Source organism: Oryctolagus cuniculus, chromosome 13, assembly GCF_051225735.1.
Source record: "Oryctolagus cuniculus isolate XC-2025 breed Fujian yellow rabbit chromosome 13, ASM5122573v1, whole genome shotgun sequence".
Lineage (NCBI taxonomy): Eukaryota > Metazoa > Chordata > Mammalia > Lagomorpha > Leporidae > Oryctolagus > Oryctolagus cuniculus.
In genome coordinates, this window is record NC_142879.1 from 17,062,611 (window position 1) to 17,077,375 (window position 14,765).

The window sequence follows — 14,765 nt, forward strand, 5'->3', positions numbered from 1 at the left end:
AGAAAGGCTCCCTGGCTGTTTGGGAGGCTCCCCTGCTGTTGGCTCCCACCCTGGAGTCAGCTGTCAGCAGCAAGACCACCAGCCGCCTGGCTTTGACCCAGAGCATGAGGCCGCCCTGGGTGGGCAGGGGACGGTGTGAAAGTAGGGCTTGGTGCAGGCACGGAGGCCAGCAGAGGCCACTCGCCCTGCCTGCCACCCCCCTCACAAAGAACGGGCTGTGCTGGCTTACACAGGGGGACACCCCAGCTCCAGGCTCCATTCTTCTTGGCACCCCCACCCCCGCTGCAGGGGGCAGGAGTGGGGGCTGAGCCTCAGTAAGTGGGGACCAGGTTCGGGGAAGCCGGCTGCGCCACACCAGGGCCCGATTCCAGTGGGGCTCACCTTCAACTTGAAGTCATCGTGGCTGGTTGAGCCTTTCATGGTGAAAGACTGGGAGAAGCTGGGGAGGAAGCAAAGAGTTCTGCTCTGGCTCTCCGGGACCCCAGCTTCTGAATCCCAAAGAGCCCCTGGGACCCTGCGGCAGCCCTCCCCCACCGCCTCTCGTGCCCAGCGTGGAAGCTCACCTCCCCTCCGAGAACTCTGAAATCTCCTCGTCCGTGCTGGCGTAGCCGTTCTCTGCGGGAGGGAGAAGCCCTGTTGGAGTTGGGGAGAGCAGGAGGCCTCCCTCTTGCACCCCACGCACCAAGAGCAGACCAAGGCTGCCGGGCTGGGGTGGGATCGGGCAAGGGAGGCCTCTGGGGGTCAGAGCTGGGGGCGCGGTGGGGTCCACACCTACCCACACCCTGCTGCACGTTGTAGATGAGGGCCTGCAGCTCGGGGTGCGCCTCGGCCTTCTCCCGCAGGGCATCCAGGAGCAGGTGGTTCTGGGAGGAGCCCGCCATGTCCGTTTGCCTCAGCCGCCCCTCCAGCAGCCGGATCTGGGCCTCCTTCTGCGCCACCTGTAGCCCCTGAGTACAGGATGCAAGGCCTGGGAGTTATCCATTCTGGCCTGTCCACTGCATACAACCTGCTCCCTGGGAGATACCTTGGGGGCTTCCTTCTAGTTCCTGCCACCACCCTGGTGCCTGTCACCCGCCTGGACACCCAGGTCCCCTTAGCTTCTGTATACACGCTTAAGACACACCCTGTAGGGGCTTAACTGTGTCCCTGCCATGCCCCCAGGCCTGTTCATATGCAGAAGTCCCCCACGACTGAACGCAGACTGACGACTGACCGCAGACTGACCGCAGCCTGCGACTGGATTTGGAAGCAGGGCCTTTAAAGATGCAAACGAGGCAACAGTAGGCCTTACGGGTAAACCCCAAGCCAGCACAACTGGGGTCCTCACAAGAGGAGCAGGTCAGGACACAGGCATTGAGAGGGCCACGTGGAGCTCCGGCGGGGTCACAACAGCCGTCAACAGCGAGGAGAGAGGCCTCTGGGAGCCAGCTCTATGCTGCCTGCTCATGAACTCCTGACCTCCAACACCACAGACCGTGCACGCTGGGGCTCAAGGCCCCCGGCCAGGGCGCTGGGTCATGGCGGCGCTGGGTCACGGTGGCCCTGGCGGACCCTTGCAGCCCCCTCAGACACAAAGCAGAGCTGGAGGTACTCCCTGAGCACAGGGTGAGGGCCAAGGAGGGCACAGTCTCCTGTCCCCTTGTCAGGGTGACCTGGCACACACATGGCCACAGGGGGAAGGAAGTACATCCTCTCCAGGGACACGGGGGACAAGGGATGAACCTTCAAGGACGCCTGATGTTCCAGCATAAACCCCCTGGTGGAGTACGGTCCATCCGTCCGTCCGTCTCCCACTCCCTCACCCCCAGTGTACACACACTTCGGCACCTCCAACAGACTCAAGCCCTGCCCTGCAGGGGGCAGGTCCGGGCCAGACATGCAGGATCACCTTTCATGGGGTGTGCCAACCCCCTGGCCCCGCATGTATCATTGCGCTCAAGCGACTCAACCAGCTACAAGCTGAGCATTAATTCATCACGCTGGGTTCACAGCCGCAGCATCTGAGGCTCAGAGGTCAGGCCGCTTGACCTGCCCACGAGGTGAGGTCCGTCAGGGGACAGCTGTGTCCCTGCGGCTCACCTTGTCGATGGACGCCTTGAGGAAGTTGTCCAGCAGGAGGCGGGCTTCCGCCAGGGAGCAGGAGCTGATCACCACCGACGTGTCTGTGGAGTCCAGCTCCTCCTGGCACGGGGAGGCAGAGAGCCTGTCACCTGGGGCTGCCCCTCCCCCCTCCTCTCCCAGCCGTCCCGGGGCCAGGCCCGGCCCGCAGGCACCTTGGTCTCCTCCAGCTGCACGATGGTGGCCTGGCAGTCGGTGATGCTGTCGTTGATGTAGTCGATGTTGGCGGCCAGCGCCTCGATCTCCTCGGCCAGCTCCTGCAGCCCCTTTTCCTCCTCGGGGCTCTCGGCCTGCAGCCGCTCCCGCTTCCTCCGCAGCGCCTCCTGCAGGAGGAACAGCTCCTCCCTTTTCTGGGGGAGAGGAGAGGGAGCAGAGGCCTCAGGGGCGCCAGCACCCGCGGGTCCCGGTGCGACGGGGGGGGGAGGGGTGAGGACGGAGAGGCAGGGCGGGGGCGGCCGGGCGCGGGCACCTTGATGAGCCGCTCCATGTCGGCCTCCAGGTTGACGATGGTCATCCTCTGCATGACGATGTCAATGATGCGCCGCTCCAGCGACTGCCACTTGAGCCTGGCCGCCTTGCTGAAGCTCTGGCTGGCCCCCTTCTTCTGGAACTTCTTTCTGAGAGAGATGCAGGTGGAGGGGCTTGGGTGGGGCTGCGAGTGAGCCCTGCGCCCAGCCCTGGAGCCAGGGGCACTCCCAGAGCCTCCCCAGGTCCCCCTGCCGCCCCGCCCCCACACACCAGGGCAGCATCAGCGCAGCTCACCTGGCTGGGCGGGAGCCATTGACAGTGGGCGCGGGGTGGTCCCCCAGGAAGTGGTTGATTTTGCGGTTCCACTGGCGCACGATGCTGGACACAGAGCGGGCGCCCGACTCGGCTTCCGACGAGGTGGTGCTGGCCGACACCTCGGCCCCAGAGTCCAGCATAGGTGGCTTCGGGGCCGCACGCCCTGCCACCCGCTCAGACATGGGCTTGGCCAGCCGCCTCAGCGCCGACACCTGGGGGCAGGGCGGCCGGAGGAAGGGCCAGGTGAGCCGGGAGCCTGGAGCCACACTGACAGGGCCAGCTTGGGGGCCAGGCAGGGAGATCAGCTGCTCTGGGCTGGCCTGGGCTTGGGTCGTAAAAAGGCCAGGGGGTCTCTGACGTGAGATGAAGGCAAAAGCAACAACCACCAGGCCAGCCACGGCCCGCACAGCCCGCGCTCTGATCAGAGAAGGGAGGGCCGGGAGCACCGCCTGCCCGCTCCCTGCCCCCTCAGGCTCTGCGGGGGGGTGTTGCGTCGTCCCGAGGCCCCAGGAGACGGGAGCAGCGGGCCAGCCCCACTGCCCAGGGCTCACCTCCTGGGTCTTCCTCCTCAGCACGATCTCCTGCTGCCGCTTCTGGGACTCCAGAGCCCGGATCTGGAACTGCGGGTCGAGAGGCGGGGTGGCCCTGAGCCCCTGCTGCCCCAGCAGGGGTGGACACAGGCCGGCTGGCCCTGGCGGGGTGGCCCTGAGCCCCTGCCGCCCCAGCAGGGGTGGGCACAGGCCGGCTGGCCCTGGCGGGGTGGCCCTGAGCCCTTGCTGGTCCAGCAGGGGTGGGCACAGGCCGGCTGGCCCTGGCGGGGTGGCCCTGAGCCCCTGCCGCCCCAGCGGGGGTGGGCACAGGCCGGCTGGCCCTGGGGTTCAGGGCATTCTGCGTGCAGCCAATGGCTGACACATGGGAGCCGGCATTCAGCTCCTCTGCCCCTTCACTGCAAGACCAAATCCCGTGGCCACGCCTCCTGCCGTGGGGGAGGGGTCCCGCACCAAGGGCTCAGCCCTGCAGGCTGGCAGCTGCCCATTTCTGGCCCGCTGACCGTGGGCTAGGTCCTGCCTTGCTCTGGGGTGCATGCCCCTCCTCAGAACATGGAGGGGTTGGGCCCGACACCTCCGAGCCCAGCCCATGCCACTAGGACAGCAAGGGCTGAGGCCTGTGTGGGTGGGCGGGGAGGATGGGGCGCGGGGTGGAGGGCGCCCGGGAGCCCTCGGGGCCACCCTCACCTCCTGGCGCCGCTGCTCCTTCTTGAGCTGAGCGATCTCTCGGTTCCTCTTGGTCTCCACCAGCCGCCGCCGCTGCTGCTCCTCCCGCATCTGCTTCATCAGGGCCACCTGGGCGGGGAGAGGTGCGATGTGCGGGGCTGAGCAGGACGTGGCAGTACAATGGGGACACTGGGCAGAGCAGCACGGGCTCAGGGCAAGAGGGCCACGCCCCGCTCCCGAGGGGCTGAAACCACCTCGGCCACCTGCTGCAAACGTGGCAGCACAGGTGCACTCTGGGAGGTCCACTGGCGCCCACTGCTGAAAGTCACAGCCCCTGGCGGCCCTCCCCCGTGGTCGCTGTCCTGGGTCTCTCCCACGGACAGTCTGAGCTGTGGACAGGGCTGGATGCCGGGGGCTCACACTGAGAGCGATAAAAGCCCACCAGGATGTATGAGAACCGGTCCGCATGACAGTCATGTAAGGGAGGAGCTATTGCTTCTGTTTTGTGAATGGGGAACTGAGCACCAGAGAGACACAGTGACTTCAAGTCATAAAACTAGCAGTGGATGGCCAAGCTCGGAGCCTGGACTGCCTCCTCAATCCGGCTCTTCCTATAGTCCCAGGTGGCACCAAGGCAGGCCAGAGCAGAGCCAGGGACCAAGCACAGACAGCCTGGAACCCAGAGTTCTCCAAGGTCTGGCCAAAGGCACAGACAGCACCATGAAAGCAGCCCGAGACCACCCAGTGGGCTGGAGAGCCTTTGTACCTATCTCCTGACCCCCGGTGCCCCAGACGGAGTGCAGCACACACAGGGCCCCAGACGTCTTCCAAGCGACAGGGCGTGAGAACCACAGGGCCCCATCCTTCCTCTGCCGTGAGACCTCAGACATTGCCAGGAACGTCACCAACCTGCCCTGCCCTGAGGACCCCGGGAAAGGAGACAGCCGGGCAGGGGGAGCGGTGCTACAGGGGCCAGTGGTTGGCAGAGTTGGTTTCTCCCCTGAGGGGAAGGCTCTGTTGAGTTGAATCTACAGAGGTTTTTGGGGTACAGATTGAGTGTCCTCCCCAAGGCCTGGGACTGTGAAGACCAAATCACACGCTCAGTGAACGGTCCAGCGCAGCAGGAGCTGCGTACAAGCTGGAGATGTCAGGCCTCTCCAGGTGCCGGGATCCTGGGCAGGTGCCACGTCTTCCTGGCCCGAGGTGTGGCCCAGCTCTGCAGAGGTCACCACAGAGCTGACACTGTCAGAACAGGTGGGCATGTTCCAGGCCCATGCAGTGCTGAGATGGGCCACAGCTCCTGGGCCAGCGTTGCTCAGTGAGCCCTCCTCCTAGGAGACGCTGTGACTGTGCCCCCCACCCCCGGTTCTGTGAATCGCTTGACAGCGGTGGCAGGTGCCAGGTACTGCCTCTCACAGCCTCTGGTGAGGGTCCTTTGCCTGCCGTACCCTCTGTCCTTCCAGGAGGAAACCTGGGCCCCTCCTGGGACACCCGGGGACGACCCCAGGGTGTCCTGCCCCATGCTGGTCCCAGGCTCACAAGAGCAGTCAGGGTTAGAGGTGGGCCCTGACCCCGAGTGACACGCATGTACACACATGGATCCTTCTGCCGCTCAGTGCACTGGGGGCGATCGACTAGGTTTCAAGATTTCAGAGCCAAATGTAGATCCTCCCTCAGAAGGCTCTCCAGGGCCAGCCCCGCTGAGAAGGGAGCTGGCCAGGCTGTGCAGGGCCACCCTGGGGAGGCATTGGCCAGGAACCTCCAGGGCGACAGAGTGGGGACAAAGGCAAGAAAGTGCTCAGGAACACACAGACCACACAGGCCCACGTGGGTGTGCAGCTACATCTGGGGGCAACCAAGGCCTGCTGGTCCCTCCCTCACCACCAGAGGGCGCTGGATCCCAGGGGAGCTGTGGGTCCTTGGGCTCCAAGTCCACTCAAGGTCAATGGCATGGATACAGCGGGGAGCTCCCCGGGCCAGCCCAGTCCAACCTGGTCTGAACACGCATGGTGGGGCCTTCTCTACTCCAGCTTCATGGAGTCCCCGGACCTGTAGCCTGGGCTTGGGGACAGAGCTGCTTGGGCACGTTAGCAAGGTCTCTGTGACAGCAGCTTTCGAAATCTATGTCAGCCATCACCACTCTGCTCTGTCTTCTGCTCCCTGGTCAGCGCCAGGGAGGATGCACTTACTGCCGGCTCAGCCGCGGGCCCTGTCCCCGCGGCCCCGAGCACAAGGAAGCTCCCCTTTCCATTCCGGTCTGCGTTGCCACGACAGCCCTCGTAGCCTGCCAGGCTCTGCTCAGTGCCCCAGACTGCAGACGGCTGGGCTACACCAGCGGCTGGCGGGCAGGGCAGCAAGGCCCGGGAAAAGGCCACACAGGGCAGCCAAGACACACCTGGATGCTGGACACAAGACTTGAGTTCTGAAAACTGGGCCACCCAGAGCTCACAGGGGCTTGGGAGGCAGCACCGCCTCCTGGTAGCGGGAATTACCTTCTCTGCGCCTCACTTTCCCCAGTACCGTGGGAATAACCACTGGGCTTCCTTTGTGGGGTTCTCCCAAGGCCTTAACGTGAGCGCATGGTCTTCAGCCTGCCCACAGTAAGCCTTCAAACAGTGCCATTCTCATCACCATGGCAGGCAAATCTGTTCCAAATGCCAGGCCTCAAAGAGCAGACCGGAGGCACCTGTGGTGCAGCTTCCCACCACAGGGGGCAGCACTGAGCAGGGCCCCTGTGACCCGTCTTCCACAGGACCCCACGCAACCCTCCATCCTGCACACCGCCCCACTGCCGGGGGAAGCTGTTTCACCCTGGACGTCGACTCGGCTAGGAGAACGGGGTCCAGGGTCAGGACAGGGTTGACCGGCGATGTTGTATGTCTGGGAGACAACCCACACTTGACAGCGACGGTCACGGGGAACCCGGGAAGGGGTCTAGGGCTCCCCCTCGGCCCTCAGCCCCTACCTTGGCCTTCTTCATCTCGGCCACCTCGGCCTGCAGCTTCTTCAGCTCCCGCTCGTAGCGCGACTGGTTCTTGAGCAGCCGGGCGTGCTCCTTCTGCGCCGCCTGTAGTTTCTGCAGGTCGCGGTTCATCTCCCGCAGCCGCTTCTCATAGTCCGCCTTGATCTTGTTGGCCTTCTCCTCCGTGTAGCACTCCATGGTGCCTGAGGGCAGCGGGAGGCGGCGTCAGCGCCAGCTGCGCCCCCACGCGCTCCCGCTCACGTGCGCTCCTCATCGGGGGAGGCCGGAGGGCTGGGTTCTGTTCTGGCTGCTTGCTGCAAGACCTGGGGGAAGTCGCAGCCCTCCCTGAACCTGTTACTGCTTCAGGTGCGCGGTGAGCGGGTCAGGGTGGCAGGCGCCGACGCCCCGTCCTGCTACGACATTCTGTTGGAATGCTAGAGGCTGGTTTCAGCCCGAGACCCCTGAGCCCTGGTCCCAGCTTCCCATGCGGACCCCACAGCCCACTCATGCTGGCTCGGTTCTGCCCCAGGGACCGCAGTGGAGGCAGGGGCCATGGCCAACAGGAAGGAAAAGAGCTGGCAAAAGACAGTGACGTGGGCCCAAGCAGGAGGAAGAGGCTGACCCCCACCCGAGACCCCTGCTGCCTGATGTCTCAGACCGAACAGGCACAACAGGAGACTGCCCTCCCCCACCTCAGTGAAGAGCACCGTCCTCCCAGAAGCTAATGCCGGACCCCTCCTTGTCTCCTCCCCTCTCAGCTCCACAGCCAATCATCGGCAAATCCTCCCGATCAATCAGCCCTCCCGGACTTACAGAATCTGACCACCTCCTGCCCCAGCCACTCTCCTGGGCTCTCAGTTAACAGTTTCCTAAGAGGCCCCCAGTTCCCACTTCCACAGCACCCCGAGCGGTAGCTTAACAATGCCTTTACAGGCCGGCGCTGCGGCTCACTAGGCTAATCCTCCGCCTGCGGCGCCGGCACACCGGGTTCTAGTCCCGGTCGGGGCGCCGGATTCTGTCCCGGTTGCCCCTCTTCCAGGCCAGCTCTCTGCTGTGGCCCGGGAGTGCAGTGGAGGATGGCCCGGGTGCTTGGGCCCTGCACCCCATGGGAGACCAGGAGGAAGCACCTGGCTCCTGGCTACGATCAGCGCAGCGCGCCAGCCATAGCAGCCATTTGGGGGGTGAACCAATGGAAAAGGAAGACCTTTCTCTCTGTCTCTCTCTCTCACTGTCTAACTCTGCCTGTCAAAAAAAATATGCCTTTACGTTTCCTGCCACCGACACCTCTCAGAAGCCCTTAGCTCCCCATCTCGCTCGGGAGCGGGAGGCGGTGTCCTTACAATGAGCTGGCCACTTGTCTTTGACATCACGGGCCCCACGCTTCTCTGACGTGGCTCCTTGTTACTCCACCAGCGCATCCGGTGCATGGCCGCCTGCGGCGCGGCACCTTCTGCTCCTTCCCCGGCACGCTCTTTCCCTGCCCCCCATCTCCCCCACCCCGGCACTGCTGCACCTCCCTCAGGTCCGCTCCAGGGTCGCATCTCAGTGGAGTCTCCCGCGCCATCCTTTCTAAAACACCAAACCGCCCCCCGGGCTCCCTGTCCCGTTTCCTGCTGCGATTTGCCCAGTGTCTCTCGCCCCCAGAGTGGCGTCTGCTGCCGTGTAACGCATGTTTAACGAACGCTCGCTGAATGAGAGTCAAGGAGTGAACGGGTGGAAAAAGGCACGACCGGGCTGAGGAGCAGCAAGCAGACAGACCGTGACCCAGAGGACGAGGGAAAAGCTGGGGGAGTCACGCTCACAAGCCCAGGGACATCAGGGATTCTAGGGTGTCAAGCGACAGTAGGAAGACAGAAATCGGCCAACGTGGCAGAGGAGCTACAGTCGGACCCAGGAGATTTCAGCTACGGGCCAAAGGTCAGAGGCCGCTTGTGCAGAGGGCCAGGTGAGTGACGGGGCCCTGCGGGGGCTCGGGCGCGGGCTCACTGAGGTTCTGCAGCACCCGGTCCCGCTCCAGCTGCGTGTCCCGGATCTTGTTCTGCAGCAGAATCAGCTTCTCCTCGTACTGGTGCTTGAGCGTCTGCAGCCGCCGCTGGCTGTTCTCCAGCTCGTCGATCAGCTTCTGCTTGATCTCGATCTCGCACGTCAGGTCGGCCAAGTCCGCCTGGAAGTTCACCTCTGGGGGGCGGGGGCACAGCCCGGCTCAGCCCCACGCCTCGGCCGCAGGCCGGGGCTCCCTCTGGTCAGCTGTGGCCAGTCAGCGGCTGGACAGGGTTGCAAAGACCATGGACGGGAGAGTGCTGCCGGCAGGGGGCGCTCCTCTGAGGGGCAGCCCCAGAGAGGCAAGGCTAGGCTCTGCGCCTCCTCCCCATCTATCCCTGCTGGGCCCTGGAGGCCAGAGTCCACCTGTCGCGGGTGACAAGGGGGAGGAGGGTGACAGGCCAGCAGCACCGTGCAGGTCTGTGGGCCAGGGAGGCAGCGGAGTGGAGCGGATGGGCAGTGTTCCCCCTCCCAGCCGGGCCTCCATTCAACGCCCTGCTCTGCGTGGACCAAACTGAGCTTGCTCCGGAGAAGATGCTAACACATGGCCCAGGGCAGCAGTGGGCACAGAAAGAACCCGGCTGGGGCAGGGGTGGGGCTGAGCCCAGCGCCTGGCACTTATTTAAGGGGTGCACTGTGCTAGTCACCGTTACAACTGTCACTGCTGTTGGGCTTTGTCCTTGTCACCCGTTTCAGGGCCGAGCCCTCGGGCCCCCGGGCACCCACTCTCTCTGTGAACTCAGGCAGGGCCTGACCCAGCCCTGGGGCATCTGGCCTTCCCCGGGGCCCACGCTGGCTGTAGCCTCTCCTCTCCCCGCGCCCAGCTGGGCCCACACACCCTTCTCCTCGGGGTCTGAGTCCGAATCCACCAGGCTTTCCTCACTGCCCGAGTCCTCGTCTTCATCCTCGCGCCCGTCCTCTTCCTCACAGCCACTCTCGTCTCGCTCTTCCTCCTCCTGCGCACCAAGAAGCATCAGGGCTGGGCCTGGCCTTGGGGCAAGGGGCCTGGGAGCAGAGGCCGGTCCAGCCCAAGGCTCCCGTGTGTCAGGAGGGCAGAGGTGGCAGCAGGCCCCTCTGCCACCTCCCCCAGACGATCCCACCTCCCTGGGAGCCTGGGCAGGGTCCTTTGGGGTAACCCTTCCTCCTTGCATCATCCACTTGGGACGGATAGCACCGTGGCAACCAATCCATGATGCCAGGAAGCCCAAGGACCAACCAAATGCAGATCCACCCCGCCTCCACCCCACGGGGCGCCGGAGCCCAGCGGGGACTTGGTGGGTGAGCGTGTGGAGAGGGGTCGGCGGTCCTCACCTCCTCGGCCTCATTCTCGTCAGTCTCCTCACTGTTTTCCTGTTGGAGTTTTGCCCTCTTTTTGAAGGCTTCCTTCTCTGGGCTGCTTAGGGGGTGAAGAGGAGGGCAGATTAGCCCTGAGCACAGGGCAGGATGAGGGCTGGACCCTGCTCTGCAGAACCACTGGCTGCCCCGCCCCAGGCCCGGGGCCAGAATCACCCTTGCTGACTCTACCCTTCCTCTCCTAGGAGAGGGGCACAGCACTGGGGAAGGGCGGGGTCTCTGCCCAGGGCTGAGCAAATTTGCTCCCTGGCTTCCCAAGCACTGCTGGGGGGAGGCCCCGGGGCTGCAGCCGGGCCCAGGGGGTTACACCTGGTGGAGCCCCGGCCGGGGGAGGAGGCGGCACCGCACTCACCTCTTCCTGCGCTGCCTGACCTCCTTCTTCTTCAGCCGCTCCAGGTCCTGCTTGGCCCTGCGGATCACCTCGGAGGCGTCCTCCATGGAGCTGGCCGGGCTGCTGAAGCCTGGGCCGGCCGGGGATGCTCCTAGGGAGTAGGGGCTCCGGGCGGAGGCCCGGGAGAGGCTGCGGCGGAGGGACTCGTTCATGGCCTCACTCTCCAGGAGCTTTGTCCTGTGCGGCAGGGCGGGGAGGGGGGACAGGTGAGCTGGCATTGCTCTTGGCCTGCCCTGGCCGAGGGCTCCCGGACGGCCACGCGGGTGGGGGCTCACTCACCGCAGCTCCTCAATCTCCCGGATGTAGTTCTGGATCAGAGCGCCAATGGCCTCGTTGCCGTCACCTGGGGGTGGGAGGGCAAAAGGAGGGAGCGATAAACAAGACAAATAACAGCAGGGCCTTCAGCTCCGGCCCAACCTGGTGCCCTTGGCCTGCACCTCCAGTAGGGCAAGCGCGCAGGCCTCTTCCAGAAAGGAATCGGCACCCAGGGCATAGGTGCACAGGTGCACACAAACGCCTGGCAACAGAAGGGAAGTGGAAACGACCTAATCACCCAGCCGTCCACTGGAGAGAGCAATGATGGCAAAATCGTCATCATGGTCACTCACAGAACACCACGCAGTAGTTTAGTTTATTTATTTATTTTTTAATTGGAAGGCAGAGATACAGAGAAAGAGAAGAGAGAGAAAGAGATACCTCCATCTGCTGTTTTACTCCCCAAATGCCCACAACAGCGGGGGCTGGGCCAGGCTAAAGTTAGGAGCTGGGAATAAGTCAGAAAGGGTTTTCAATTAAAAATAAATTAAGGGGCCAACGCTGTGAGGTGGTGGGTGAAGCCACCGCCCACAGTGCCGGCATCCCATATGGGCACAGGTTCGAGTCCCTCCTGCTCCACTTCCGATCTAACTCTCTGCTATGGCCTGGGAAAGCAGTGGAAAATGGCCCAAGTCCTTGGGCCGCTGCACCCATGTGAGAGACCTGGAGGGGGCTTCTGGCTCCTGGCTTTGAGATAGGTGCGGCTCTGGCCACTGCAGCCAATTGGGGAGTGAACCATTGGATGGAAGACCTCTCTCTCTGCCTCTCCTCTCTTTGTGTAACTTTGACTTTCAAATAAATAAATAAATCTTAAAAAATACTTAATAAATACTTCAAATAAATAAAAATATCTTTAAAAACTTAGTGGAGAGGCTGGCGCTGTGGCGTAGTGGGCTCAGCCTCTGCCTGTGGCACCAGCAGCCCACATGAGCGCCAGTTTGTGTCCCGGCTACTCCTCTTCCAATACGGCTTGCTGTTTATGGCCTTGGAAAGCAGTGGGAGATGGCTCAAGTGCTTGGGTTGCTGCAGCCACTTGGGAGACCTGGAGGAAGCTCCCATTTCCCGGCTTTGGATCAGCCCAGCTCCAGCCGTTGTGGTCATCTGGGGACTGAACCAGCAGATGGAAGACCTCTCTCTGTCTCTCACGCTCTCTGCCTATAACTCTACCTCTCAAATAAATAAATAAAATAAATTAAAAAAAAAGCTTAGTGGAAAATGCATATTAGGAAAAAACTATGTACAAATGTTTAAAGATTTTTACAGCAAAATAAAGTTACATTTTAATCCCATTTTCTTTGGAAGTGCCCTGAGCTGAGGCCAAACACAGAAGGAGTAGCACACACACACCCCCCCCCCCCAACACACACATCCTTCATACTTGACACAAACGCACTGAGAGAAGTGCTGGAAACAGGCGCCAAGCTGCCTGTGAGGGCCTCCGAGAAGCAGAGGAGAGGCGGGCAGAGCTGGGGAGAGGGACTCCAGCCTTCACTTCATACATGATGTGCCTCTGGCAGGTTTAACAAGAGGACATGTGCCGTTCATGCACCACTTGTGTCACACACGAGACACAAAGATGTTCTAAGGGCCAGGCATTTAGCCTAACAGCAAGATGAGGCCTAACCAGAGTGCCTGGGTTTGATACCCAGCTCTGGCTCCTGACTCCAGCTTCCTGACAGTGTAGACCCCAGGCAGCTGCAGGGATGGCTCAAGTAGTGGGGTCCTTGCCACCCACTTGGGAGGCTGGAGTTTTGCTCCCAGCTTGCAGCCCTAGCATTAGCAGTTACCGGCATTTGGGGGGTGAACCAATGGATGAACGTGCTCGCTGGCTCTCTCTTTCTCTCTCTCTCTGTTTCTTGAAAAAATGATTTTAATTTTTATTTTTAAGATTTACTTATTTTGAAAATCAGAGTTACAGAGAGAGGAGAGAGAGAGAGATCTTCCATCCCCTAGTTCACTCCCCAGATGGCCGCCGCAGCCAGCACTGGGCCAGGCCCAAGCCAGGAGCTTTACCCTGGGGTACAGGGCCTCAACCACTAGTGGCATTTTCCATTGCTTTTGCAGGCCACCAGTAGGGTGCTGGATTGAAAGTGGAGCAGCCAAGATATGAACCGGCATTGCAGGCAGCAGCTTTACCCACTGCGTCACAACTGGCCCTCGAACAGATAATTTTTAAAATGTTCTTAAATCAATTGAAAAAAAAAAAACGCATACATGAGATGCTTGCTGCTTGGACGGACTGGCTTGACCGCTCAACATCCTGGGGCGGGGATGGGGAGGGAGGGTCCCAGCTCAGTGACGGGCTGGGCTGGGCTACACATCCGACTCACCGGCCTTGGCCAAGAGCAGGTTGGCCTCCTGGCTCATCAGATGGGTGACGCGGTTGTTGATGGCGTCGATGGCCTCCTGCATGGCCTTCACGCGCAGCCGCAGCGCCCCGTTCTCCTTCTGCAGCATGGCGTTCTCCCGGAACAGGTCGCTGTAGCCCTCGGCGCCGTCCTCCCCAATCACGCGCTTGCCCTGGGGGAGGGGCAAACGTGGACGGGCTGGCACCAGCGTGCCCGGGAGGCCTGGGGCCACGAGGCCCCGCCCTCTGCACTGCTGGCCTCCCCTGCCCCGGGGTTCCAAAAACACAGCTCCATCCTCTCCATGCTCAATGACCTCACGTAGCTCCCTCTGACGTCAGCCACTCACAGCCTCCCACAACCCCACCTTGGCCTCTCTTCCCACTACTCATTTTCAGATCTTCGTAAATGCTAATCTTAGGGTCAAAACCTTACCTGGGCCAGGAAGTTGGCATAGATGAGTTAGTCACTCTGGGTAAGACGACGGGAAGTAGGGGAGTCTGGAGCTAACAGCCGCAGACTCCGTCTCAGGGGAGCAGCCACCCTCACTCCAGCCAACTTAGTGCTACCCACTGTTAGATCTTCACATTTTCCCAGAAAAACCGAAACTCCTGGCTTCCAGAAAGGCTGCTGGGGCACAGCAGGTTAGGATACCTGCATCCCACTGGAGCTGCTCTGCTTCCAATCCAGCTTCCCGCTAATGCACCTGGGAGGCGGCAGATGATGGCCCAGGTGTCTGGGCCCTGCCACCCACGTGGGAGACCAGATGGAGTTCCTGGCTCCTGGCTTCAGCCTGGTCCATCCTGGCTGTTGTGGGCGTTTGGGGGTTAGAGCAGCAGATGGAGAATCTGTCTCTGTCTTTCCCTCTCTCTGTCACTGCGCCCTTCAAATAAATGTTAACACAAAGAAGAAAGGCTGGCAGTTTAGCTGCATTACTGTAAGAAGGACGTAAGCCAAACCAGAACCTGTCTGGTGCTAAGTGCAGGCCATGGCCACAGCTGGCGACTTCCCCCCGATCACGTGGAATCAGACGCTTCTCCCAAAGCATCCATTGTTGCCATGCCTCTGTGCGCAGCATGTTCTCCACCCAAAAAGGCCTGCCTCACCTCCACCTCCTTTTGCTGATATAAAAGGCCCCCTCCTCCATGAGGCCCACCCTGACCGTCTGCATGAGTAGGGCCAGTTCTCTCCTCTGCCCCCGCAGCACACGGGACTTCTCCCAGAGTCCCCTCTGTACCACAGCC

General features: G+C 62.1%; 1 protein-coding gene across 8 annotated transcripts in view; it reads right to left on the minus strand.

Annotated features, from left to right (window-relative positions):
- The window catches only part of KIF21B (kinesin family member 21B), a 47,080-nt gene that overhangs the window by 14,873 nt on the left and 17,442 nt on the right, over positions 1-14,765 (minus strand). For 5 of the 8 annotated variants that reach the window (XM_089312072.1, XM_070054926.2, XM_070054925.2 and 2 more), the window contains exons 9-24: positions 13,507-13,696; positions 11,141-11,204; positions 10,823-11,038; positions 10,429-10,513; positions 9,956-10,073; positions 9,064-9,255; positions 7,081-7,280; positions 4,137-4,244; positions 3,453-3,521; positions 2,881-3,113; positions 2,588-2,735; positions 2,274-2,468; positions 2,080-2,181; positions 776-947; positions 564-615; positions 382-439 (exon numbers count right to left, since the gene is read on the minus strand). In XM_089312072.1, the coding sequence (XP_089168198.1) occupies positions 382-439; positions 564-615; positions 776-947; positions 2,080-2,181; positions 2,274-2,468; positions 2,588-2,735; positions 2,881-3,113; positions 3,453-3,521; positions 4,137-4,244; positions 7,081-7,280; positions 9,064-9,255; positions 9,956-10,073; positions 10,429-10,513; positions 10,823-11,038; positions 11,141-11,204; positions 13,507-13,696 (2,202 nt within the window). The remainder of the gene's footprint in view (positions 1-381; positions 440-563; positions 616-775; positions 948-2,079; positions 2,182-2,273; positions 2,469-2,587; positions 2,736-2,880; positions 3,114-3,452; positions 3,522-4,136; positions 4,245-7,080; positions 7,281-9,063; positions 9,256-9,955; positions 10,074-10,428; positions 10,514-10,822; positions 11,039-11,140; positions 11,205-13,506; positions 13,697-14,765) is intronic. The other 3 variants (XM_070054928.2, XM_089312073.1, XM_070054927.2) reach the window with 1 other exon arrangement.